The sequence below is a fragment of the Agelaius phoeniceus genome, chromosome 5, assembly GCF_051311805.1.
Source record: "Agelaius phoeniceus isolate bAgePho1 chromosome 5, bAgePho1.hap1, whole genome shotgun sequence".
In the NCBI taxonomy this organism is placed as follows: Eukaryota; Metazoa; Chordata; class Aves; order Passeriformes; family Icteridae; genus Agelaius; species Agelaius phoeniceus.
In genome coordinates, this window is record NC_135269.1 from 49,274,136 (window position 1) to 49,302,087 (window position 27,952).

A 27,952-nucleotide genomic window follows, 5' to 3' on the forward strand; every position below is an offset into this window, starting at 1 on the left:
GTACTCATAAGGTATGAGTGAACTACAATACATAAAATAGATTACTTATTTCGTATGCCTTGCCATTCCTAATACCACATTTTGGTTGGTTAGTGAACCTAAAAAGGTTTATTTTTCTGACTCTGTCTGCAGCTGTTCATGGAGGAAGAGAATTCTGTTGAGCTGTGTACAGCAGGGCTTAGATTTTGTGCTCAGTCTGTTGCTCTGTATGGGGAGAGAAGAAAATGCTGTCGTTGTATTTTAAATTTAGTAACTTCTGGTAATTTTGATGATTACTAAGATGCCTTTTCCGATTATAAATAAACCACATTGTTTAAAATATTTTTGACTAGACTGAATTATGTCCCAAAATTGGAACAGGCTGAGGAGAGTTTGGGAAAGAAATTACCATCAAGTTTTTGCATTCTTAACCGTAAATGGAAACAGAAGGGCATTGACTGACCAGAAGCTTGAATTCTATAGCTCCTCTGGCTAATGTAAAACATTATATATTAAAAATCCTGTCAGATTTAGTTTTTCATGCTTTCGAGGTTCTCTTGGAGGTCTGTAGGTAGTGGAAGGTGTCAAGCCCTGCCATCTGAACCTCATTTGGCAATCTGGGGAGCAGTAAGAGGTGGATATCAGTAGGTATTGGTGTCCTCTGGGACAAGCAAAAGAGGTAACCCAACATCACTTACACTGGGAGACCAAGGCCAAGCTGGCAGACACTTGAGGATAACCATGGGCTGTTGCAAAGCCAATTTGAGGAGCTCAGGAGCTGGACTTTGATGATCCTTGGCCATCCCTTCCAACCAAAGATATTCTATGACTCTATGAGTTCAAATCGTTGAAAGCAAAGTCTGAGGAATTCAGTGTCTTTCTTGCTCAAACTCCTAGGCAAAGGCTGCAAAGTTTGATGAGGAGCTAGGTGGTGAGCTAAGAAGGAGAGATTTCTAGGCAAAACCCCTAAATTTGGTCATTGCTTTTGTATCTGTCAGAATCTATTTACTTCCATGGACTCAACTCTCTTTGCAGGTTACTTAAATTGCTTCAGAATCTTGCTTCTTTTCATGTAGTTTTGTCAAGATTTTTGAAATTAGGAGATAGCATGTGGCACAGAGGAAGGTCATTGAGCTGAAGTTAGTGATGTAGCTGAACAGGAGCAAACCACTGGTTTGATGTTCTGGGGTGTATCTTTGCCTTCCAAGAGCCTGGTTTCTTTCCTCTGTGTACCATGTGTCATCTGTCATTGTGTGCATGTTATGTGATTTTTAACATCCATGAGATGGAAATGAAACTCCTTCCAGTGTCTGACCAATAAACATGATGGATTTGGGTGTCACTTCTGATGTCTCATTCTGGGGCCAGAACACCTGTCCTGTGAGGAAAGGCTGAAAAGGCAGGGGTTGTTTAACCTGGAGAAGTCCCCAGGGGGACCTCATGAAGGGGGCTTACAAGAAATATGGGGACAGACTTTTGACCAGGGCCTGTAGTGACAGGAGAAGAGGCAGTTGTCTTAACTTGAAAGATGGTAAGTTTACTTTGAATATAAGGATGACATTTTTGCTGTGTAGGAGGTTCTGGAACAAGGCTGACCATAGAAGGTGTGGATTCCCCATCCCTGTAAGTGTTCTGGGCCATGTTGGATGGGCTTTTGAGCAACATGATTTAGTGGAAAGGGGTCCCTGCCGATGGCAAGGTGGTGGACTCCTTGAAGAATCTTCACAAACAAGGTACTAAAGTGTGTTACACTTTATTATCCAAATAATTGTGGATATTTAAAGCTTAATGTTGTAAAGTCATACACAGGAATGTTTCACCCATAACAACATGTTAACTGTGTGTTGTGGTTTGACTAATTTGTATGATGTAGACACTTGGTGAATTTTTCCATTACTCATTTTCTCTAAAGCCATAAAAGAAGTATGCAATACTTGCTACTTCTTTTATGGACTCAGAAGAGTTCATAATCTTGGAAGAGATTTCAAACAGTCGGCGCGTTTGAAAAATCCTGCTTCTCTATCTCAAATTAGTACATAGGGATTTATTTTAGGTTAACAGGTTTTTACAAGGTATTTGTCTTCTTTATTCTTTCTGTGCTTGATCTTAAAGTTTTAAATCTTCACCATTAAAGAAAAGCAGAAACCTAAGGAATCACTGTAACTTTTTTGTTATTTGCAAATAAGTGAGGATCTCAGGAGCTTTTAGATGTATTTGTAACAATGTGTGATACATCCCCCTATGAAGTTATGATCCATCTGTTGTATGAAAACCATTGATAGTTGTAACTGGTGTTCTTATTCACACCATTTCTGTCTCAGCACAGATGTGATACTTTGTGGGCAGCCAGGGCCAGAGACTTTCTGGCACAGCAAGCCAGCAGTTGTTTTCTGCCAGGGAGACCCATGACTTTAGAATGTGTCCTTGTGCAGTTAGGTGGAAGCCAAGCTGGATTTCTGCTCTTATGAGCCAAGCTGGATTTCTGCTCTATGAACTGTATGAACAGTAAGAGAAATAGGAGATCCATACAGATTAGATCTTTCATCCAAACAGACAAAATGGACAAGAGACAAGAGGACTGCTGGGCTTTGGGGTTTTGGGTAAACCCAAGGCTCTTGGATGGGATGAGGTCCAACTTGTAGGGTATGTTGGATTTATGTTGTTTTTTAAGGTAAGACATTTGTGACTAGAAATGTTCTGTTTAGCCAGTTCCCTTGGATAGATTGCTCCATGTCAGTACAAGTTGGTTGGTGGCACATCCATACTCCTTCTCTGGGAGACATCTGCCTTAAATACACAGGGCTGCAGGAAACTCGGTTTTTAGCTCTGGGTCTGAAAACACTGGACTTTGGCAGGAATATGAGGTGAGAGCTTGTTCATCAGTGATTACAGATAGGTTTTCTGAATTAATATAATTGAAAAAGTAACTGTGGAGGTAGAATTGTTTTTTTTATTTAAGACTGCCATGGAATGTAGGTATCCTTGGGAGCTCTGTGGCCATGGAGATCAATGTCCTTCTCTCAGCAGGTCCTCAAAAAGACTGTGGTCTGTGGATGTGTAAGGTCTACCCAAAGGCTTGGATCCTCTTTGTTGCAAATACTGTCATGTGTGCTGTAATTTCTAATCCTGTTCTTTCCACTCAGCAACTGCAGTGCTAGCAGGACAACAAAAGCTGTAGCTTTTGAACATCAGACTGTCCTGGTTCTGGCCAGGAACAGGATTAATTTTTTGCAGTAGTTGGGGTTGGCCAGGCCCAAATGTTATTCAGCACCATCTCATGAGACTGTCATGGGCAGGAGAAAGGGAATCTGTTTCTCTTTGGGAGAGAAGGGGTTACTTTCTGTCCAGAAAAGGTAAGGAGGTACAAGTTGTTTCTTAGTCTTATGCCTTTTGTTACTAATATTGCTGCTGTTTCTGTTGTTTATTAATTTCATTCCTGTTTCCAGTAATTTTTTTAAATCTTTTTTATCTTGAACCATGATCTTTGCCTTTAGTTCTCCCAGTTGAAGTTGTGAGAGGCAGCTTGGTTTTAGCTGGGCTACTAAGTTGGAGAATATAATTTCTAAGCCATGATGTAGACGTGCTCCATGATTCTGCACATGTTGCCTCTGTTAAGCAAATTTTAGAAAAGAGTGTGCTTATAACTGCCTTTAACCTCTTAATGGAGTGGAAAGAAAATGCTTAATAGAGGTCAGACCATTTTCTGTTTAGACTGCCACTTAGATTTTAAATTCCATAAGGCATTATCTTGTTACATTTTTGTCTGAATGGTCTGATTGGCTCACAGTGATGTCAACAGCAACATTAATTAAAAATATGTGTTCGTGTTTGGTCATGAATTCTCGGTTTCTGCTAAGTTGTGTGTATTTTGGAATAATTTTGTAGAAGTAGCAACATTTCACATACAGCCTATTCCTGCTTGGTTTAGTAGAAAGAACCTAAAAATAAAAAGTCATGACAGTAAGCAAAGTCAAAGTAATAATTCAACTAAAGGAAAGAAGAAGTGCAGCAATTAAATGAAATTTTATTTGTAGTAATTTGCAACTTATTTTTTCCCCAGCTGTGCACAGGAAGATACATTTAGTCAATACAGTATCTCATTTTCTACAAAATCACTAAGTGCAATGAAGATTTTCATCTGCTTTTTTGGCAGGAGCACTTTTGTACCAAATTGTAATGCAATAGTCAGGGAACCAAGGAATATTTCCTGTTGATGACTGAAATTGCCTGCCCAGATTCTTGGTCTAGGTCCATGGACTTGGCATTTATAAAAACTTAATTTGCAAAACCTTACAATTTGAACATGACACTTCAGAGCTGACATATATTCTCCCTTCCCACTGACACAAAATATATCTTTATTTATCAGTGCTATGTGGAAAAAGAAGGAGAACAAGCTAGTTTGGTGGAAGCACCAGTCATTTAACTTCATTTTCTGTGCATGTTTGATGTGCTTTTAAGAACAGGAAATGATGGTACAGGAGACCTTATCACTCATCTGAGATAAAAAACCCCTTCTTTAAAATAACAGGCCAATTGCCATGAATGAGAATTTGTTTCAGGAAGGCAATTTAGTTTTAGATCTACAATACCTCCTAATAAATATTAAACTTTATTTATTTGACAACTTAGGTCTGTCATGCTCCTACATGGACAGCATAATTTAAGCATTCATTTCAGTAGCTGATTAGCTATGTCACACTGAAATAAGGTGTACTTTCCAGACAGACCTCCAGCTGATGACTAGTGCTAATGCAAAGAATCAGTCCTAGTACCTAAGTTTTTATTACAGCAGTTTTTTACTATTGTTGAGATTTGAAATGAAGACCTGTGGACACTTGCTAGTAGAAAGCCATTGGTTTTTATTCTGTTGGTGTTGTGAATAATATTTCCTGTGAAGGGGTTGAAACACTATGGAAATGATGACTAAGAACATTTGTTTTAAAATACATTACATTTCATTCTTAGCTGTGGATTTAAAAATAAATTGTCTACTGAGGAAAAAATGTTGGGCATGTTCCAATTTCACAACAAAAAGCAGGGGTGGGGTTAGATATTTTGTACTTGTGCTGAAAAGGAAAAGTGCAGAGATACTGGGTACAGGCATTTCATGGAGACCAAAGAAGTCCAGCTGCCCATCTTGCATAAGGGAAAAGCTTAAAAGACTTTTTCAGTATTTCTTAAAGTCAATGCAATTCTCAATATAACCAGAAAAGGAGAGTTAACAGATGGAGTGGCAAGAACTCCACCATCAGATCAATTCTCATGTTCATGTAGTGGTTTGGGTTTTTTGGGTTTTTTTTGATGTTGCTCATTTGTCTTATTTATTTTGTGTAATGAGGTTTTGATATAGAGAATTGAGTTTGTCTAAGGGTAAAAGGCCATAATTTGGTATGTTCCATGTCAAATGAAACACAGGAAGAAAAGTCCTTGTGAGTGTTGCAGGAGATGCTTTAGTACTTAAAGCTTCTAGCCTTTGGACAACATCCTTCAGCCTCTGGTTTTAATCCCAGACTTTCATGGTTTGTGTGATTTAAACAGGCATGAACACAAGATCTCTGTGTTCTCCACAGCATTCTCTTGAATATCAGCAATAAAAGACTTTGCTAACAAATGATGTGCATGTGGGTCAGTGTTGGCCTGTTTAATGTCTCCACAATGCAGATGTTCTCAATTTCGTTCTGTATTGTCATGTGTCAAAATCCTATTTTCAGAAGCGATGTGACTTTAAAGAAAAGCCAATGGTACTTAAATAAAGAAGTTCCTAAATAACTTTTGAAAAATGTGCTTGGGTTTCTAAGCATTTCAATGACACAGCTGAACCAATATTCAAATAAATACATGCAGGTAAGACATGAAATGTTTTCTGAAACAGTCATAACAGGGAAATTAACAATCATGAAGGGATAACTGAAAGAAAAATGTGTGTACTCCATGCAGAGCACATGGCATAGCTGGTTTTGATACCATTGGATACTGCTTCTTTTCAGGCTGTAATTTCTGTCTGCAGTGCATTTTTTTTCTCAATAAAAATCTAGTGGCAGTAGGTAGAGTGAAACAAAGGTATGTCTAAAGGTCCTGACAAAATGAAAAGATCTTGAAGTGTTGCTTTGGATTTTCTGAATACCCAAACAAAACACCATGAAACAATACAAGAAAACACCAGGTTCCTTTGGGAAGTGAGTTAGGCTCAGCTGGTTTGCCAGTGCTGGTGGCTGCATCCTGGGACTGCTTCACATCCACGATCTCTGCCTTGCCTGGCTCCTGGTCTATTGAATTGGCCAAAGCAGTGGGAAGAAGCTTCGATCAAAGGCTGACCTGCAGTGATTTGAGCTAAAAAAAGGTAGATTGAATGCAGCTGGTCCTGAAATAGGGTCCAGTCTCTGGGTCTGTCTTAGCCCAGGCTAATGCCCTGCCAGGGGCTTTGAGGGGTCCTCCTCATGTCTCCTGGTTTGCAAGCTGGTCTGGGCTTCCTTGGCAAAGTGGTGCTGAAGTTCATGCACTTTCATGAAATATGTTGATGCAGTTGAAAATGCTGCCAGCAGAAAAATCCCTCTTTGCTCTTCTAGGGAGACAGTGAATAGGAGACTACTGAGAGATATTTATTAGAATTAGTCTTATAAACCTGTCATAGTGTAATTTATGCTTTCCTCTCTGTGCAGACTACAGCTTTCCTGCTGTAAAGATTGTGAGAAGACAGAGAGTGGTCCCAGACTGAAAAAAAACAAGAGTGTCTGTGAAATCTTGTACTCATATAAATGCTGAGAAAGATGACTTGAAAAATACATAGGAAGAAGAATAACAGTGACTATCACACGTAAGAAGAATAGTCTAGTTCTTAAGAGGATGTAAGCTTTGCCACATATTAGGGAAACTTAGGAAAAAAAAAAAGGAAGAACCCTGGAAAAATATTTGAAAATGTTTGTTTATTTTTTTAATAAACAAACATTTGCAATGTTGTCTGCATGGCCATTACCGTATTCCCTTCCCCCAGACAGATCTGTCAGACTGTAGAGGTAAAGAAAGCACTTCAAATTCTTCTTCAGTGTTTCTGTTTCCTTTTTCTTCTTTTTCTTACTTCTTTATTTATTTTCTCTTTTTAAAATTTTGTTTTAATCATATACATCCATAAATTTCAGACACTTGTTTTTATCTGATGCTTGGGGGTTTCTGACCTTTTTCCGTTTTATTAAGATTTAGTCTCTATTCTTCATTTGAGTTCATGCCAAGTGAACTGTGCTGGCCATGTGGGTAACAGGTATAAAATCTGCTGTACTATAGTGCAGCCAAAGGAGCATTGCACTTCACCATTTCAGCTCAGAGTTTGTTCGTGGCTGAGGGTGAATGTGTTCTTCCATCTGCTGGAATCCCAGGGCCGTTACAATGCAATATTGTTCCTGACACAGAGCGATGAATGTGGTCTTTACTGTGGGAAAATTCCTCTGCCAGCCGTGAGGAGCAAAGGAGGTTTGTTGTTGATGCTCTCCTCGGTCACAGGATGTGGCTCAGGCAGCTGTGGCTGCCCACAGAGGGATGGCTGATGCTCACTGCCATATTACTCTATTAACCTTCTGCCATCTCTTGACATTCTTTTGTGCTCACACCTCAGTCTGTCTCTTCCCTGCCGTGCACTTTGATTACCAGGTCTCTGGCTCTTCAGCAGAGCCTGTTCCCTGAAGCCTTCCACTGCAGTCTCATGAAGATTTTAGATTAAATGGTGTTGCAAATTCAAGTACATCCCTGTAGCAGGGAAAACCTTTGCTGACCTGGGAAATGAACCCAGTCTGCTGTGTGGATTGCTGCCACACAGCAATATGGCAGTGTTTAATTTGGGTTCTTCAGTATTTGCTGGAAAGGGCTCTGTATTGCACTGCTGTAATGGCACTAGACAGTCTCTTTCATTAGCCTGTTATTTCTCAGGCAAGACCTTTGCTGTCCATTGGGTCCTGTGAAGACCCCCTGGGTTTTGATAAGAACAATGTATGTATACTTGGTTTAGCTCCCTGTGAGAGCAAAATCAGGGATTTGAAAAAACTGGGATAGCCAAGTCCATGCTGGAATGGTGAAGGTGGGCTCCAAGGCATGCAAGGAGGCCCATAATGTGAGCATTTTTGGGGGTTGAATGTGTAATAGTGACTGATGAGGATCTCTGGACCCCAGCTGGGTGGAGGCTTGTCTCCCCATTCCTCAAGTGGTCACTACTTCCTTGTCCTTTCACTATTTCTCTTAGAAGGAGACTGTGTCTGGATTAGAAGTGAGGAATAGGAGCACAGAGAGGAAGAGGCTTGTGCAAGGTTTTGGTCATGGCTCTGTAAAAGGTAAGTGCATGCCACAGGGTAGAGCTAACATTTACTACTGCAGAAGCACATCTGAGTACTGTGTAGAGAGCACAGATTTGAAATTTGACAACCCAGCTTCTTCTGGCAGGGTCTGAAGCTTTTAAATAGAAACTGTGCTGGAGCTCTTGGGAAGCTGTTCCCTAGGGGAAGGGTCTGGAGGTGGGGGATGCACTGGGAGGCTCACTGCACTCTGCTGTCAGCACTTCCTAATCAGTTATGCAAGTTATAGAAAGGCAGCTTGAGAGTTGTGGGATAGAAGTGGAAAGAGAAATGGTTTCTCTTTGAGTGTAGGGGGAAGTAGGGAGATTTCAAAAGGGCAGAAGCCTTCTTAAGTTCCTGCTGGCATCTTGAAGACAGTAAACTCTATGCAACAAACAAACAAAAGAACAAAATAGAATGTGTGAAAGATGCCTATTGAGCTCTCTGTCAGCAGTGGGAATTCAGAGGCTTCACCAAATCCTTTTGTGGGACTGTGCTTCATTTCCCTGAACTACCTTTGTGCCTTGAGACTAACAGCTGTCATTTAAGATGCAGCATTCAGGTTTACATTTAAGCAGCACCTCTAAATCAAGATTTTTTTTTCAAGCTTCATTCAGAAATTACTTCAACCATCACTGAAATGAAAAAGGACAGTTTGTATTTCCCACGAGAACTGTACTCTCTTTGAAAAAATAGCAAAAATAGCTTATACATTCACTCTAGAATATCTAGAGTGAAGACACTCTAGACATTCTAGAGTTGGTGTCTAGAGGCTATTTCATCCTAAGGCTGGATTCTGCCTGTTTGGAGAACAGTATGTTAGTTCTGGTAGTTCCAACATAATGGTCTGGTATGTAGGAGTACAGAGGTGACCCAAGGCTGTATTTGCTCATGAGCCCAACATTTGCTGCAGTAGGAACATCCCAGGTAGCAGGAACTCTCTGATCCTGCAGATGGGTGAAGGTGGCAGAGGTGGCTGAGGGTCAGTAGTGACCTGAGCAGGTTGCTGTGTGGGGCAGCCTGTCTTGCTGTGTACTCTGCCCCATATTCTGCTGGGCCAAGTCCATTGCAAGCCCTGAGTGCCCACAAGGCTGCTCAGGAGGGCGAGTGCCAGAAGGTGGCTTTGAGGGGCACGGGCTCACGGGGCTGCACTTGGGGAGCATATGGCAGCTGAAGGCTAGGTAGCAGTGCATGCAAATGAAGGGGATCATAAACAGCTCTGTAGAGCTTCTAAAGGCATGGTTTAGTGAAATTGTGATGGTGAGATATAAAAAATACATTTTGTTGCTGCAGAAGCAATAAAATGATGCCGCAGTGTTGTCAGAAATCTGGATCTGACTGATTGTGAAAGAAAATTAAAACAGGCGAGGTTTTAATATTAACCCTGAGCTAAAATGCTGCATCTTAAGAGGATTAAAAGTTTTGTTCATTGCCAGCAGCATATTCATTCATCTGTCAGTTGAAAGAAAAAAACGTGAATGTAATTAAGATCATATTTTCTGTGAGGTCAACGGTGCCCTAAATCAAGGAAATTCAGAAACTCTCAGTTGTTTCACAACAAAGGTAAATAACCAATTTAAACAGTTGTCTGATTATTTTCAAGAAACAATAAAAAGTACAGTAAAAAAATATATAAACCATTATTTTATATATAAACCATTATTTGGTTCTGAAGTATTATCTGTCCCATTTACCATGCAGTATGCCAAAGTACATTATGGAAAAGTCCTTGGTTTGGAAAATCAGAGGTTCTTATGATCTTCGTTTATCTTCAGAAACTTCAGAACTCCCTGACATAATCTGTTTCATTGGGCTTGATGACATGGAAATATTTAGTCATGCCATCACTGCATGAGTTTTTTTCCTTAGACTGTAGTTGAAATGGTTACTTCTATACTATTAGGTCTGCAAAAGTGCCCTGTTACTATTGCAATTTTTTTTTTTAAGATGCTAAAAGGGGGAAGCAATGACACTTCTATGGCTTACAGCTAGTATTTATTAATGTATTAAAATCTGTTTATTATGCACTCTTAAACCTAGTTCAGTCTAAGCATTATTTCAGTCTTAATTTGGCAAAAGTCGAGAGTTGTTGGGTAAAGTTTTCACTATAGAATGTTCCTCACAGAGATATATATTTTTCCTTCAGTAGCTCTGCATTAAGAAAAGGCACAATGTTGTGCTTTTAGATCAAGGCTTCCTTCTCCTTTTTTATATATAATATATTATAATACATAGAGTACATATTATCTATATTTTTATTATTATTGTTATTGTTGTTACTGTTATATAAACTTTCTGACTTCATTATATGTTCTTTTGCCTCAAATGCAGTGATGGAGAGAATACTTTTCTGACGTGAATAGTCTCAGACAAATTATAGAAACCTAAAAAATACTCAGCTCTTAAGGCTGATTTTCAGTTTGAGGTTAATTCCAAAGACGTACAGAAAACTTGATATTCAGATTTTAGGAAAAAGGAAGACAAAAAGAATCCAGTTATATATCCATCTGCTTTAAGTACCATTATTGAAATAAATAATGCACATTCTTGTATCCTTGTTTTCATCCAAGGACACAACAATGTGCATAATTTATTACAATAAAGGATCTCTGGTTGCGACAGAAGAGTACTTTGACAGAGAGATTGAAAGGAATGGTGAATTCTGGGCCAGGAGGGGCTGCAGTCTTTGAGATGGACTTGGATACACTGATTGGATTCCCAGTGGGGCCCAGTGGTAGAACAAGAGGTAACAGGCAGATGCCCAAACACAAGTTTTGTCCGAACGTAAGGAAGCATTTCTTTGCTCTGAGGGTGTTCAGACCCCAGAGCAGGTTGCCCAGAGAGGCTGTGCAGTCTTCATTCTTGGAGACATTCAAAACCCAGCTGGATGTGACCATGCATAACCCACCCCAGCTGGTCCTGATGGGACAAGGATTTGGGCAACTTTACAATCTGTGCTCCTGGAGGGCAATTTCAAAGAGGCTCAACACAGCATATGGACCAAGGCAGACAAGAGGGGGATTTTACTGTGGGCTTGAGGAGGGAATTGGCTGTGTGTCAGGAAAGGCTGGGTGCTCTCCAATGGGAGGGATGGATGCTGATGCCTCAGAGCTCTGGATTAGGAGACATGGGGCAAATGAGGGGCAGGTCTGGGTAGAGGGCTGGGATCTGAGCTTGTCTGTGGCCAGCTGTAGGCACACAGTTTGTGGTAATTGGGAGTGGGGCTGCTGCCCAGCCTCATCCCCAATGGGCACAGCTGTGAAAAGCAGGTGAGCAGCATTGACAGCCATGAGCCATGGAGTGCCCAGGTGCACTGCCCAACACCAAAGGGAACAGAGGGCACACAGGGGCAATGCATGAACATGAGGGTTCATGGGCTAAAGAACAAGAAGGGCAGATGCTTGCAGCTTTCTAAAGTAATAGGGTATTACTCTGTATGGGCAGACACCTGAAGCCTTCTGATGTGGTTTGGTGTTACTCTGTAAGGGTTGAAGCTCTGTGTGTTGTGGCACTCTGTCTCCACTGTGGTGTATGCTGTGATAGCCAGGTAGGTAGAACAAGTAGCCACCTTGCTATACCCGTTTCATCCAACCTGGATTTTAGCTTGAATAAAGTTCTATGAATGTGCTTTGTTTGAACCATGCTCAGGGTCGCTTCACCATGGCTTTTTCAAGGAGGATGTCCACAGTATCTGTTACCTGGCCCTGTAGACTTTTGCTTGATCTGGTTTTGCTTTGTGTTTACTGCTGAAAGCATAGTAGTCCTTGTCTGTTATAAATTAGTGAAGTGCTCTGCCTTAAACTTTAATAGCAATAAAAACCAAGAAAAATTAAAAATATTTTAGAGAACAGAGTGCTTTAACTGCAGCTTACTAGCCAAAAATTACATAATTCTGGTGCACTTTGGAGCAGAGCTGAACTGTGACTGGCTATTGCAGTAAGGTGTTCCAGTTCCTTTCTTGCTTCCACAATGAGCATGCTGCATTGTGTCTGCCCACTGCCTGAGCCAGGGTGGGCCCTTGCCAAAAAACAAGGATGTTTCAGCAAGGAGGTTTTTAAAATATTTAATGTTATGTCACGAGAATATAAAAGTTTTTGGCATTTCTTTGAGTGATGGTTATCTAACTAACTGTGTTTAAGTTGATGTTAGCTCAAGATAGTAAACAACAATGAAGAGTCTGCAAAGGATTAGTTTCCTGGTGAAATACAAATTCACATATGTGTTGCTTTCAGTTCCATATTTACTGCAGGGATAAAGTAGAACTGAGTGAAGAGTTCTTTTTCATAGACTATATTGTATAAAAGTAATTGCTCTGATAAGCACTTATTTCATACAAAAAACCCCAGTGTCCCAGAAGAGTCTTAATTCTCTCTGCACAGACATGAGGAAGATATTTGGAATAAGGGACATGACAAACACATGATTAAAACACAGTAATAGAAAAGACCACTGAGGTCTTTTCCCTGGGACCTGACTCTGCATTCCAGGGGAGTCTGTATGTGTCTGGCTGGACACTTTATAATACACAGCCTTTCTTTATGCAAGTAACTAACCTTTTGCTTTTCCCTATCTGTAGTGTGTTGTATCAATTTCAAGCAAATGCATCGTTAGCAACAAAAGTAATTAAGCCTGTAAGTCTTGTTTGTACCAGTTTATAAAGAGATGTGAAGGTTGAGGTCAGAGAAGGTGCCATACTGGACTGCATTTATCCAGTGTACAGTTTCCAGTGATGTTTGGTGTGAAGTAAATACACAATAATCTGTGTTTTATTTTGGAATACATTTTCTTGAGAATTTTTGTTTAGAAAGATTTTCACAAGATGTGTATCTCCTGCTGTTTGACTGAAGTTTAAAGGACCCACAAGCCTCTGCCCTTGGGGTGCCCACAGGGGCAGCCTTAACCCACTGAATACAGGAGGCAAGTCAGTCCTTGTGCTTGAGGCTGTGCTTTGGCCAATCACCAAACCATCTTCTGTGAAGGATAAGTGGTATCAAACAGTACTTGCTATAGTGTAAACAGAGCCAGAAGCTCAAGTGGATAAATAACACTGACAGCAAACAGCGCTAAGCAGAGCTGGTGGCCATCTAAAGGCTGATGGGTTTCAGGAGGCATCAAGGACTGATGTTGGAAGCAATCTCCCTCCCCTGCAGGCTGAGCAGAGCCACATGCTCCTGCTTTGCTGCAAGGTGAAGCTCTTCAGCCTGGTCTGATAACTGATTAGGTGGCATTAAGTGAACAAATCAGGTATGTAGGAAGGGCCACAAACACTTCTACTTGAAGAAAGGACTGTGTGTCCATGCTTAAATTTGTTAGGAAGTAGCATGTCTCAGATGGCAGGGAAGACTTACTCTGGTGAAGTGATGCCTGCTGATTTTATCACCTTCTTGTATCTGCAAACTGTGCTCAGCATGACCTTCCTGCCTGGGCTGATGAAGTTGATAAACTCGGTGTGCCACCTGGTACTGAATGCAAGCCCTTGAATCTTCCTTGGCATTGAAGGAAGAGAAGTGTCACAATGCTTTGAGGGTATCAGGAGATGACTGATGTTGTGATGATCTCTTCAGCTGCAGGGGGCAAAAGGGTGTCTCTCTCAGCTGAACAGCTGCTCTTTAGATGACCTGATCATTCTGGGACCTGTTCAGGAGGAACACCCATAGAAGAGTCCACAGTTAAAAGCAGGTTTGGAGTGCAGGGAATCTACATTTTCTTCCTTGAACTATGGGGCCCCTGACATTAGCACAGCCATCTCCTTTTCCAGTGGTTCCCCTAAAACTCCCAGATGCGCAGGAGGCACGTCTGTGTAGATGTCTGCACCTGAGCTGCTCAAACCTTATGCTGTGTGTGCTCTCTCTGTAGTCAGTGGAGAGAAATGGGCACTGCTGAAGTTGGCAACTGCTCAACTGAGAACAAAACTAATTTAGAAAATCAGTGCTCTCTAATGGTGCTGACCAGGAATTTCTTGGGATGGATGTTGTGGAGACTGGAGCTGTAACCTCCATGTCTCCTCTCTCCCATTATGCTGTGAAATACAGCAGCTCTGAGGGTTCCACCACTCCAGGGGAGAGGCCATAAAGGGTGATACCAGCACCCTATCAGTGTGCTCTTCTCAGAGGGAGGCTCTCTATTAGTACCAGAGTTCTGAGACACTTGAATATTATAATGTCTGATCATGTAGTTGTCATTAAATTGCCAGTGCCACTTTACCATCTGGCCTGTCTTGAGTTATGATTCTCTGTGGTGTTCATTCACTGACCATCTCCAGGCAGAAGGAGTAAGCTGTGGTTGCTGATGCCTCGTTGTGCTTTGGAGCACTGTGATGTGCTGTGAGAGGAACCCTGTGAACCAGTTAGTGCTGTGAGCTCCTGGCAGATGTCTGCTCTGTGTCCTGAGATGAGTTTCCACACGGAGTTAGACTCAGGAGTCTGTGCATTTTTGCCTGGTGCCAGGTGAGGAGGCTGCTGGTACACTTCATTGTAATGAGCAGGGCAGATCTCCACTGTTTTCCTCTAATTGTCTACACGAGTTTTCTAGTACCACAACTAAAAGCCTAATGTTTTTCGTATTGCTTTGTTCAGGAGAGCTTTTCCAGGGTGTCTATCAAGTTTAAGAGCCTTCTTCTCCTAAAAGCCAGTGATACAGTGCTTAAGTGCATTGCTGGGGCTTCCTCTTCACCATACATTTGTTCCTCAGGCTAGCACTCATCCACATAAGCCTTTCTTATAACTTGCAGAATGTTGCTTTTCCAGGAGGGGTTTTATTCTTCTGGTGTTGCGTGCTCAGCAGATGAGGGTGCTGTGCCCAGGCTTTGTGGCCGGATCCTGATGGGAGGACATCAGTGCTACTGCAACCTAACACTGATCCTAGTGTCAGATCAGGAGGGCCTCCTGCTTTGGTTGTTTCTCTGACTCACAGAAGCAATTCTTGGTCAAGAAAAACTATGATAATCAAGCTATACAAGCACTTGCCAGTTGTGTGGTTAGTCTTTTTTTATTCTGAGAAAAGAATTTTAGATCTCCAGTCTGGGGCTGGCGCTGATAGGAAGTAGAGTGGAACCCCTGGAGTCAGGGGCTGGGACACCACCAAAATGCTGCGTCTTGGGGAGACTGAAATCCTGAACTGTGCAGTGTAACTAGTCAAACTGCTTCCAGTGGACTCAGTTTCCCCACTGACTCTGCTATTGTGTTATATTTGTGGCTGCAGTATCAGTTCATTCACAGTAATGCACAGGAGTATCCATATGGGAAAATAGAAATAAAACTCACAGTTGATTTTTTTTCCCATGGCTATATTATGGATTCCTTTATATCTGCTAGGGAATATGCTTAACACAGCACTCACACATCCAGCAGGGATGTGATTACCTGGTCTTGTGGGTATTCTCTTGTAGGCTTAGAAGTCCTTCATTTTTCCTGTGTTTATGATGAAATCATGGCTATTTGAATTGTCAGATTGAATGTTCATACTGTGTTTACTGAGGCTGAGAAGTAATCTGAATTTGATCTTCCTCTCTCAACAATCAAACTTTCTGCTAATCATGAAGATTTGGCATTAGATCAGACATTATTAATGCAGATTTTAATGCAATGTTGGCAATACTTGCTACTCTCTAAGTCTCTCTCATTTTTATACATACAAATTGGATATTTGTGTTTATGTGGGGCACACATGTTCCCTCTGATTCCAGTTCCCAAGTGATTTATTATGCATTGGCCTTAATCCTAATTTTTGATCCCTCAGAGTCACATAACAATCACAACAGTTTGTTTATAATCCTTTGTTTTAATTTGTTATCCACCTCTGTTTGCTCTGACGTTAGAAACTTTCATATCCACCTCATGTGCAGGCCTGTGGTATAGATCCTTGGAAATGACCTGAAATTAGGATACCAAAAAAAAAAAAAAAAAACCAAAACCAACAAAAAGACCCCAACAACAACAAAAAACCCCACAAACAAAACAAAAAAAAATCACCCAAAATATTTCAAATATTTCCCTCAGTGTAGAAAAGAAACACCTTGATTTTCTTCCAATATTTTATTCTTTTAGAAAGCTATTGCTGGTTATTTAAATTAATTTAACAAAGAACACTGAAGATTTATTTGCTTCCTTTATTTCTAAGTTCTCTTTGGATCATACTGAAAGGTAGTGTGTTCTGCTGGAACATTTTTTAGGTACAGTAGTGGCCCCATTTCATCATACAGTTGCATGCATTTGGAACAAAAAACTGCTCTCAGGATTTAACAAGACATTACACTTGCTCTGATGAGCCATGGGGTTTGATATTATTGAAAAAAATATCATATTTCATTTGGGTTTGATATGTCATTTGCACACTGGGAGTAGATATTTGTGGGTAAACAGTTCCACATTTAAAAGGAAACCAAGCAAACTGAAAACCAAACCAAAACAAAAACGAGGTGAATCACCATTCTACTCTTTTGACCATATTATACAAAAGGTGAGCTGTACTCTGCCACTTATAAAATTACTTTTGCCTTTTTTACCAGTCCCACACTGAATGATACAAGGGAATTTGTTGAAATCTGACGATTCATTCCATATCCTCTGCTGTAGGCAGTGGGAACACCATTCTGTTGTGTTACTGCCTGATTCTGGGTGCCAGATGTGCAAAGAAATCTAGCCAGACATCTGCCCATGATCCACAATCTCAGGTGTACTCTAGAATTAGGTGCTTAAGCTGGGCTAATATATTTTCTTTTTTTCTTTCTTATATGCCTGTATGTATGTTTTCTTGACATACAATCTGCATGTATGTATGTATTCTTTACATACAGTTTTCTTTGTGTAATACTCTACCATTTCATAACTGCTGGGACTTCATAACTTAAGTCCATTAGATGTGCTTTAGATGGCTGGGTGGCCTGAGAGAGACAAAACACAAAGAACTTCCTCTTTTAATGGCTGAGCATCTGCTGGGAGCTGCCTCTTCCTCCCCCTGGTGACTGGCTTGCAGTAATCATGTGCAGAGCTGTGGTGAAGCTAAGATCTTCACTAAAAGAGATGTTGAAAGGCATTACAGTAATGTAATAATTGATTATAACAGTTCATTGTATCTCTTTTTTGAAAAGAAATCTGTCTTTTGAACTTCATCTCTCAGGTAAGGACCAATGCAGACATAAAAATATTTTTTTGGTGGCAAAAAATACTTCTTCAGTCTGTCTTGCTATTTGTGTGAGTATGCATGTATATGTTTACTCAAAAAGCTTAAATTTTTTAGACATTAATTGCCTAAAAATTGTGAAGAAAAATAATTTTTACATTAAATGGGGTTGTATAAATGCAATATGGACTGCACTGAAATATTTTAAAAATCAGCACAAGAACAAATAATAATAAAAACAGGAAAACATCCCTACAGTCTGCGAATCAGTCTGGTATAAAATCCTTTGTCTGTGTTGAACAGGACAAAGATCTGAACTTCTTTTCTGCCAGCAGTCTCCTTCCTTTCTGTGCCAACATAACAAGGGAACGGTATGTTGTACAGAGAGAATGCGAGTGGAAAACATCAAACAAAATGTGATAATACCAGGCTATGAGGAGAACACTGAGCACTTCAGACAGCTCAGATGTTCAAAGATATTTTCCCCTCTTTGGCTAGCCAGTGCCTTTGTCTCCCTGTCTCAGCTGTGTGCTGTGGTCCTGTGTCAGCCTTCCTTACTCCCTGAGCTGCTCCTGGTTGTGCAGCACAGCTCCATATGGAAACTTGCTGGCATTGGCACAAACACAGCACTTGAGACATTTCATGCTGGTGGAACATACCCTTCTTGGCCTGACTTGGCTCTGAATGCTCTGTAGTCCAACCTGGCAGACCCCCCTGGACCTGTGCCCTGCTGCCAGCTTTCCTGCTGGGAAGGGCTTGTCAGGGCTGTCCTCATCCCAGCTCTCTCTCTCATGGTCCCTCTCTCTGTTGCCACAGCTCCAAAGTTGCCATTTTTGGGACACTGGCTTCATTTAGTGATGGAGGTATTGGAAGCACCTCTGCACTGGGGACTCAATGGTACAGCATCAGTGCAGGATGTTCCTTTTGATCACTTGGGGGGTTGTTTGTACCTTAAATACAGGCCCCTGTGAGATAAGAAGCTGAAGTTGTTGCACCACACTGGATTACATTGATGTAATCATGTTGTCAACTTTTTCACCAGAGATGCTTATTAAAGATAATTAGAGTCAGCAAAGTGGAGCAGAGCATAAGGCCAAAGAACTGCAGTTCTGTAATATGTGCTGCAGTTTGATTTCATTTTTTTTTTGGGAGCATAAAAAACCACCTTGCAGTATTTTTGTGGGTGCCACGTTAATGAATAATCACTGTGGCTGCTGCTGCCAGAACTGACAATACCTACAGAAGCTGGAGACCGTCACAGTGTGTGGGTTGCTGGGGGTCTCACTGCATTTTTAGGAGGGGGGTAACTAACATTACTACAAGCAAAATAAATTCCTTTTGGAGGTTGCTGAATGGTGTGGACTCATTGCAGAGTCACTAGGAGGTTTCCAATAACACGTTAAATGGATTAAGTTTTTCATTGTCTTAAAAAAAAAATCAGTTTTCAGGCATTAAAACACAGAACAGGGGACTTGGTAAGGAAAGGCAAGTTTAACTAACATAATAAAAATTCTTACCTACCTTTGAGGCTTATTGAGAGTATCCTGTACTTCCCCTCTAGAGACCTGAAGGTGTGGGGGACCTGTTCCCTTGTTCTGGGGAGGATACAGGTGAGAATTCCCTTGTCAAGGTGCTCAGGGCAGTAGGACAGGAGAACCTCACAGGTGGGATGGACTTGTTTGCTGCTTCCAGAGTTTCTCCTGTGAAAAAGGAGGTTAAATGCAAAATGAAATGTTTTTCTGGTGACAAGAGAATAAAGATTTATGCTTTAATGGATCAGCATAAGGCACATGTACAAAGCTGCCTCTGTTGGTAGCTCAGATTTCCTGCTTGCACTATTTTTATAGAAAGAAATTACTCTAAAGCATAAATTTACATCTGTATAAAAAATTTAACGTTTCATTATCCAGCTTCATTATTGAAACTCAAACTGTGCTTTAGGGGTTAGACATAGGTGTCCTTACAAAACAAAGTAAAATATGAGTATTATTTTTCTGCAGTGATAAAGTAAGGAATAAAGATATCTGCTCCAGGACTGGCAGTAATTGAGAAGCACATTCCTTTCGGTGGAAAATGTCAATGTACAGGAGACAGCTATGCATAGCGTATATTACTGATTTAAGTATTTCATGCTAGTTTGTGGTGGAGTGTATGAAAGAACATTGTAAATTCATCTAATACTTGAACAATGTCTTGTGCACATTGTAAGCAAATCCCAGCAATGCTGGCTGCAGATTTCCTTTGACATTTTCTGACACCAATTACATTACCTTTGCTGCTGCATAAGAGAGAAAAACCATTTGTTGACTCTTTGCAGTATAAACCAATAGCAATATTCAGCATTGGAAACAAATCTGTAATTCTGCTAGCAAACTGAAAGGTTACGGTCTTAAAAGAGCAGTAGGTCCGAAACAGATTTTAACACTTTCTCAAAGTCATTTGACAAAATGTTTTAGGTAAATGTGAAAGAATTTCAGAGAAAATCCTTCAGTAGCCTGTAGTAGGTCACCTTTCCCACCAGGCAGCGTACTGAGCTGCCAAGGCTAAGACTAATGAAATAGATTATGATGAAATCCTTCCAGAGATACTGCATGGGTTGTTTGGGCTTTTCAACTACCTATATGCGTCAGTGTAATGAGAACTTGGCAGAGGGCCTGGGCTCTGTGACACCTTCAAGGATGTCGTTGGAAAAGCCCTGAGGTTTTGTCTTCCTCGGAAGCAATGCTGTGGGAAGGTCAGATCTGCTCATCAGAGCAGAATTTATTCTTCAGCCATTGCATGAGTGCACTTGGGATTTTGTTCCAGAGACCTATGTTTAAAGATGCTTGGAGGCTTACAGATACATAATAGACCCATTTCTTATGTGAACTTGCTGCAGTTGCTGGAAAGTCCAGTTGCTGGAAAATCCTGCCAGAACTTAATCTGTTTGATGAACTGAAGCTTCTTATCAACCTATTTTGACTGAAGGAGGTGTTAACTGCTCCAAATAGTTAAAATAACTAATTCAATTCTGGGAGCAGCAAAGCTACAGTCCTTGTAAGAGAATTTATGCCACTGTCATGGTCAAAGCCAATTTGGACATGGCTTCTTGGTGCTGTGCATCCATGCATGTGATTTCAAATAATCATGACAATTGAACAGCTAGGCTATTAATTCAGGTGCTTAAGTACATATTTGAGGACATCTGATTGATTTAAGACATCTGTGGGTTGATTTGAGTCACTATGATTATGAGCAGTGATGTCCTGTCTGCAGATGGAGACTAAAATCTGCCTGTTGGACAGTGTTGTGAGATGTCTCACCACAGGATATGGCCTCTCTCCTGACTTTCTTTCAGATGTGAAATACAACATGGTAAATGTTGCCATGAGCTTGGTGGCCCTAACTATTCTTATGGTGTGCACAGAACACAAAGTGACTGTTCAGTGTGTGGAATGGAAAGCGAGTAAACAGCTGAAGAGCATTTTGTGCCAACAATGGAGAGTAGCTTGGTGTGCCTTGTAGGTGCCCCCCACTGCTGTGGGAAGCACAAGATCAGGCTCTGTACAGCATCTTGCACTCTTTGCTGTCTCACAGCACGGGGCTGTTGAGGATGTCTGTGGGCATACACGCTTTGTGAGTTTGGGACCACGTTCCCCAGGACCAGAGGGACTGGCCTGGCAGTGAACTGCTGTGGCTCTGAACCCCATGTGTTGCTTTCCAGTCTGTCCTTCAGGCTGCAGTGGTCCCAGCCAGCACCTGCCTGGTTCCCTGATGATTCCCACATGCTGAGCTCCTCAGGTGGCAGGTGCTGCCAGCCCCCAGTAGTTCTTGTTTCTGTGGCCTGCTGCTCATGGTGGCTTTGAGTGTAAACAACACAAACAGCACAAACCCCCCTGGCATGCAGAGCAGCAGGAGTGTTTGGGAAGGGTTAACCCACAAAAACTGAGAAATGGGAGGAGGAGTGGTTGCTTGCCTGTAAGTGCTTCCTTTAATGGGCCTGCATCTGTGTCCTTTCTCCTCATCCACCAGCAATACTTTCCAGTGTCTGACATCTTGGGAACTGCATGTCTGTGTTCAGCGAGACTTTGCAGAAACCTTCTTGGCTTTGCCCCCTCTGGACAGCCATTCTATGGATGGTCCCCAATGTCTGGTAGCTTCCAGCCATCAGCTTACTGCTTGGCTGCTCTCACCAGCACAGGACAGGCAACTCCTTTTGTCTGTGAGAGGACAAGGAGCAAGCTTAGGGCTTTGTTTGAACATTTTTCAATTACTAAATGTCAGGAAAAAAATACGCTTAGTACACTAAAAAAAGCGCACTCACAGATGCACGCTAGATCTAGTTGGTTTTGAAGAATAAAGAAAAATTAGGGACAGTATTTCTTTGGTTGCTAGGATGCCTTTTTATCATTGAATTCAGTGTGCTTTGGGGTTTTTATTTTTATTTAGATGTGTGACTCATTTATTGTTGTTAGAGCATTGTTACAGTGTATTCTGACAATAAATTTAAGTAAAAGAGACAGTTGGCTAACACTTTGATGGGAAAATTAGGTCTGGAGTGTAGACTGGCCCAGTTCAGTATTTCTTTGAGGGAAAAATAATAAAGAGAATTTGTGATAGAAATTTGGGGTTATTCTTTACTGAAAATGCTATAAGTGGCATTTACTAGGATATTTGTCGCTGAAATTGATTCTGTTTGCACAGAGACGCTTTGCATCTTGTGCAGCTGAGAAAAGCAGCCTGAATTCAAGGCAGATATTTTCCTGCTAGCATTACCATCCCGGGTGGGAGCTTTAGCATCGCAGAGGGAAATGAAATACACGTCTGGCTCTTTGTCCTCTGCTCCTTGGACAAAGGAGTCGCCCCCCGAGTGGCTGTGCAGTGTCCAAGCCCCCTGCGAGCCTCTGGGTTAGCAGCAGTCAGTCTTTGCAGTGTCCTGACGTCATCCCGTGTGTGCATAAGCTCCGCTATTGTCTCACGGCGAGCGGGGCTGGCGATTGCAGTATCTGCTGGCTGATACCCCTCCTGCCCGCCGGTATCACTGAAGGACAACGGCCTGCCCTTAGCACTCGGATTTAAAACACAGCCTCCTGCCTTTTGCTTCCTGTAGAAGGACCTTCCTTCCCTGCGGTTGCAAGGAAAAGCTGTCTGCGGTGTGGAGCGGAGCAGAGGAGGAGAGAGCAGAATCTGGCAGCTTGGATAGCCTGGACTGCATTGTCTGGCTTCATGACCCCTGCTGTGTAGCAGTCTCATCCCCTCTCTCATACGCTCCCTCTGTCTTCCACTCTTTTTTCTTCTTTCCTTTTTAAAATAGCAGCATCTGGGGCGAGCCATGTTTGGCACTGAATCGTCATGTAAGTAAATGCATCCCATTTACATCCTTTTTCTGTGAGAACAGGGCTTGTTTTATCCTTGCTGTACCCGCCACGCTGCATTCTCTTTGCCGTAGGTCGTTGGCTAAAGCTGTGGTCCTTGCCTGCTTATGGAGGGATGGAAGATGCTGGAGGGGAAGCATCTACCTCCTAACTGTGGGTGCATCCTTGATGCAAGCAGCAAGGCAGCGTAGGGCTGTCAGTGCTGCTGAATTCAGGCCACTGGAAGATTGGGGGGAAAAGGCAGTTTTGTTTGGATGTGGCAGTTGATAAGATCGCATCTGTCAGTGATCAGGAGTTGCAGACACTCTAATGAATGCGCTGCTCAGATGGTGCATTTGGGGACTGAGAATGCTGCAGTATTAGATGGGTGAGAGCTGGGGGAAAGTGATTTAACCATCAGGAAAAGACTACTATTTCATGTCTATCTCATTTACTTCATTTTTATCTCTGGGAGAAAAAAGGCTCCTCTGCAATTTCCCCCCCTCCTCCTTGTGACTGCAGAATCCACAATTAAATTAGGTGGAATTCTAAATATGAGGTGAAAAATGCAAACGAAAAGGATCATTTATTTTTTTCTTCCTCATCTTTGTGCTGGAAAATCTTAACCGAGGCAGTCTGCTGTATAATAGCAGTGCAGATGCATGTCATTGAAAGCAAGCCAATTTTGCTTCGATGGGAACAACAATTACCTACCTGGCAAATCTGGCTGCAGAGGAAGGCTGGGGGTTTATACATAAATAATGTTGCTGGTGACAGTGTGGCTGTGTGGGGACCAGTCTGATCCAGTGATTATCAGATGACTGAAAAACAGAAAACAGTTGGTTCATGCTGTATTTTGTGCACCAAACAGTACTGGGTGTTGAAAACATGTCTCATTTGGATATGAAGGGATGACTTTTTTAGAGCATTGTCACATCCAGCATGGTGTAATGTCTCCACACTTCTGGGCTGGGACCTGTTCTGTGGCTTGTCTCTTCCTAGGAAGTGATAAGAACATTGGGATGCCTCGTAATTATGCCTTCCTGGCTGTCAAACCCCTTGCTCCCAAAGGGTTAATTGTTCCTGTGACCAGGCTCTGGCAGCTCCCCCCTCCTCTGCCACAACACCCAGTCAAGGTCAGGCAGCATAAAAACAAAATCTGCCTTTAGATTTCTTTTGTTTAGGGATGCATTTTTCACGCACAGTTGTAAACATGTCTGCAGCTCTGGGTCATCAGAGCATGAACAGAGATGCCAAATGTTGTAGCTGCATCTGTTTCACCCTGACAGATCTGTGAGCCCCAGTGTCTGTGTCCGTGGGCTCTACTTCTGCAGAATGCACACAAACAGGCTTTGAGATAAAATCTGTGCCCCACCTGCCCTCTAGCAGAAAGCTATAGGATGCACTTGTTCATTTTTATGGTCCTTTCTTGGTTTACAAGGTGCATTGGCTAAAGTCACAGGGGTTGTGCACCAGCAGCTGTGGCTGCTTTTGTTTCCATGGTTCCCACAATTTAGAAAAGGGCAATGGAAGCTTCCGTATCAGCCACTATCTGTTTCCCAGAAGGGTCTAGAAACATTTCTTGCTTTTAAAAATGGGATAAACAGTACATGGCTTGTTGCCGTGGATTTGAGCAGAGGCTAGGTCAGTCTCTGCCTGAACTCCCTGGCTGGATGAAGAGGAGGGCAGTGTGGTGGCCAGCTCCCCTGAACTCTGCTCAGGCCTGAACCTGAGCCCAAGAGTTCCTGTTGAGGCTGGACAGGGCTGTCCCTTTGCCTGCTGCTGCCAGGTGCTGGCAGGCAGGAGGAGAGCAGGGTCACTGGTGCTGCCCCACTCACCTGCCTGGGCGGGTCAGTGCTTGTGGAACCAGCCCTGCCCTTGCTGCTGCTGGGGGAACAGTGGCTTTGCTTTCAAAGAAAGAAGCTTGTATCAAAATTACTTCAGTCAAAATGCTAAGAGGTTTTTTGTCTTCCCTCTCCTCCTGTCCTCTTTATATTTCCAGGCTGTCAAATGATAACAGTGCTACTAATTGTTAATGTTTCTGTCTGGCTAGAGCATCAAATAAGACAAAAAAGAATCAGCAATATTTGGACATTGGAAATATGTCAGAAGCCATTGCTGCTGCTGCTGCTGTCCAAAAAGCATGAAATGAGCAGATTACAGTTTTTTTAATCCTGCTGTTTACCCTTAGTATTTAGGATTTAATTTCTCTCTGCTTTGATTAAAAAGCCCAGAAGAATGGTCAGAAGCAAATACTGCTTCAGAACCTTTAGTCTCACTCAGTATCAAAATATTTTAAATGTCAAACCAACTCTCCTTTGGCAATCCTGTTTGTTTCTTTTTGCTTTTAGCAGCAGTTAAAAGGGCAGTAAAAGATAGTCTGAGAGTCTTTGTAGGAACAGGCATCTGCTTATCACCTCCTGGATGCAGGGAAAGACAAACAGCCACTGACAACAGCCCATAAAGGGGGATAAGGCAGCAGGCGATGCACAAACAGCTGCTGACACTCCCAGTACACGATGAGCAAGGATAGAGTGTGCAAAGCAAAAACCCAGGAAGTGTCTGTGCAAGGGCACTGTGGGAGGGTAGGGTAGCTGCCATGGGGTCGTGGTCAGTATTTTCCATTGGTCATATGTTCTTTCTATAATCCCCACAGGAAACATGTGGCAGAGAGGCTTCATCTTCAGATGCACTGCCAGGGAGGTGTGGGGGGCTCTCTGCATGGGGGGCAGCTTTTCATCCCATCCCACCACTCCTGCTGACCTGAAAGATTTGTCTGCTCACCATAATCATTTCACATTCTGTAGGAGGTAATCTGGTTTGATAAAAAATTGAGAATTAAGTATTTTTTAGGTTGAAATGGTGTTGTAGGGCTGCACCAAAGCAGAGAAGTGGTGGACCTCTGAACAAGTGATGAGGTGGTCCCCACAAGTAGAACAAGCACCCTCATCTCAGGGAGAAGAGCCCACCAGAAATAAGCAGCAAGCATCCCTTGTCTAACTAGGAATACTGGCAGCTGCAGGCCTCCAGGAGAGACAACAGAGGCACAAATTAAACTGAACTGTGAGGGCAGCCAGAGTCAGTGAGGCTTACCAGTGCTGGGAGAGGTCAGGGGAATGCAGCTCCATCACATCTGACTGGGTATTGGTGAGGAATGGGACAGGATGCAGTTTAGAGCCTGTGAAACAACTGGGGAGGCTCAGAGAGCCATTTCATGCATGTCTGAGAATATGCACCCTGTGTGCTTCAGCTGCCCAGAGGAACTCAGTAGGAAGCTGCAAGGAAGAGATTCACACACATATACCCATGGAGCTTGCCCCAGTGCTGTTACAGGGGCCCAGATCTGTGCTGTCAAAGCCCCAGGTGATGTTCTCAGTACTGCTGCATCTCTTCATGCCAGGCCTTGTAACCTAGCAGCAGTACTGCACTGCACTGTGGGGGTTATGGGGGGGTTGTCTGGGAAATGCTCTTCCAGCCTGGGCTCTTTGGGAGACACTCATGGTGGTCCCTGTCTGGTAGATCAGCAACTGCACTCTGGAAAGCAGAAGGACTCTGAAACAAAGGAGAGTTGACCAAAGGGCCAGAGAAACACAAAACCAAAGGGAAAGTGGAGCTTTCCTCTGCTGCAAGGTTAATGCTAGAAGGCTCTCTGTGGGGAGGCTGAGGACTGCTGTGGGGAATGAGAAACCTTGCTCACTTAAATGTGCCAGGAAAAGCCTCTGTGCTTGTGCTAGGCTCACTGTACTGGCTTCTGCTCTGTCTGTTCAGGAACTGCTTTTGTTCCTAAGCACTTTTTTCCCCAAACTTTCTTCCAGCCAAGATGCAACAAATGGGAAAGGTTACACCAAGATAAGTGATTTATGGCATCAGAGAAGTAGTCTTATAAGCTTGTGCACAACAGCAGCAGCCAGCAGTAGATAAATGGAAGATCTTGGCATCAAACATGGAGGTGAAGGACAATCTGATTGGCACTGATTGCCATCCTGGGTGATGTGCCTGCCTCCTCTGTTCCCAGCACTGGTACTCATCCCAGTTGTTGGAGAGCTAACCAAAACCTGACCACTCCTGCAGGTTTTGAGCATGTTGGCTCTGCCAGCTTATTCATGGGGTGGTTGGATGAGCAGCAGCACAGGAAGGGTGGGACATGACTGTTGAAATTCTGGTGGGAGATAGCAGCCTTGGTGAGACTGGCTCACCTGCAACAGCAGATGACCAAAAAGCTCTTTTTTTGAGCATAAATAGCCCACTGCCATCCTAAAAGGCTGTGAGCAGTAAGTACAGCCACAATTCCTCAAAGATGTTACACTGGTTTCTCAGGCAACAGTATGCCAAAGAGAGGTTACAGAAAGTACCAGAAGTTGTAAATTTAAACCAATATATGTAGCTGCTGAGGTTCCTGTTGTTCCCTGTAGAGTCAGAGCTGTTGAAAATATTGCAGAACCAGGTCAAAGAGAGGCTTAGCTACACCACTGTCAAATGCCAGAATAAACCTGGGTTATGAAAGGGATTGAGGTTACAGGAGCTCTAATAACTTGACAAATTCATCAGTGAAACTCCAAGATACTTGGCGAGAAAATGTAGTCTCACATCCCACGTACAGTGGATTTTGAGGATTGACTGTGTGCTAGTATTCTTACTTTCTAAATGAATGTTTTCTAAAAAATACAAACCTGAGATAAGAGAGGGTTCTCTAACTCCTTAGGTATTATATAATACCTTGTTAAGTGCCTGAGATGTGGTCTCCAAAAGGCTTGACTGCATGCTAAGGAGGACAGGGTCTTGAATCTCAGTCCTCCTACTCAAGCAGCACCACTGGCAATTTGAACTCACTGTGCTGAGCTGTTCACAAACAGGCAGCTGTTGTGAGAGTTTAAGTGCACTTTGAACCTTTCTTTCTCCAAAAACAAAAAGTGGGCTGAGACATCTCACAGGCTGGATATGACTCATGAATTTGATAGTCTTAGGTGGTTTGTCTCTTGCAGCGCTGGATCACCTTTCCTGTCTCTCTGGTTTAGAAGTTGCAAGGTTCTGATGTAAAGTTATGAATACAGTGATGGTCTCCCAGGCAGCTGTGTCCATACAGCTTCTGCAATGGGGAAGAAATCTGAAGGTACATGAAGGGAACATTACAGGCTTTTCTTCAGCTTGTCAAATTTTTTGGTCCTCACCATTAGCTAAAAGCATGACCTATAATTAGTGGAG

General features: G+C 42.4%; 1 protein-coding gene across 2 annotated transcripts in view; it reads left to right on the forward strand.

Moving 5' to 3' along the window:
* The window catches only part of ST7 (suppression of tumorigenicity 7), a 136,195-nt gene that overhangs the window by 17,758 nt on the left and 90,485 nt on the right, over positions 1-27,952 (forward strand). The window contains exon 1 of one of the 2 annotated variants that reach the window (XM_077178968.1): positions 22,211-22,750. The exons of the other annotated variant lie outside the window; for it this stretch is intronic. Within the exon in view, the coding sequence (XP_077035083.1) occupies positions 22,729-22,750 (22 nt within the window). The 5' untranslated portion in view covers positions 22,211-22,728. Of the gene's footprint in view, positions 1-22,210; positions 22,751-27,952 lie in introns of those variants that run through there. 2 annotated transcript variants of the gene reach the window in all.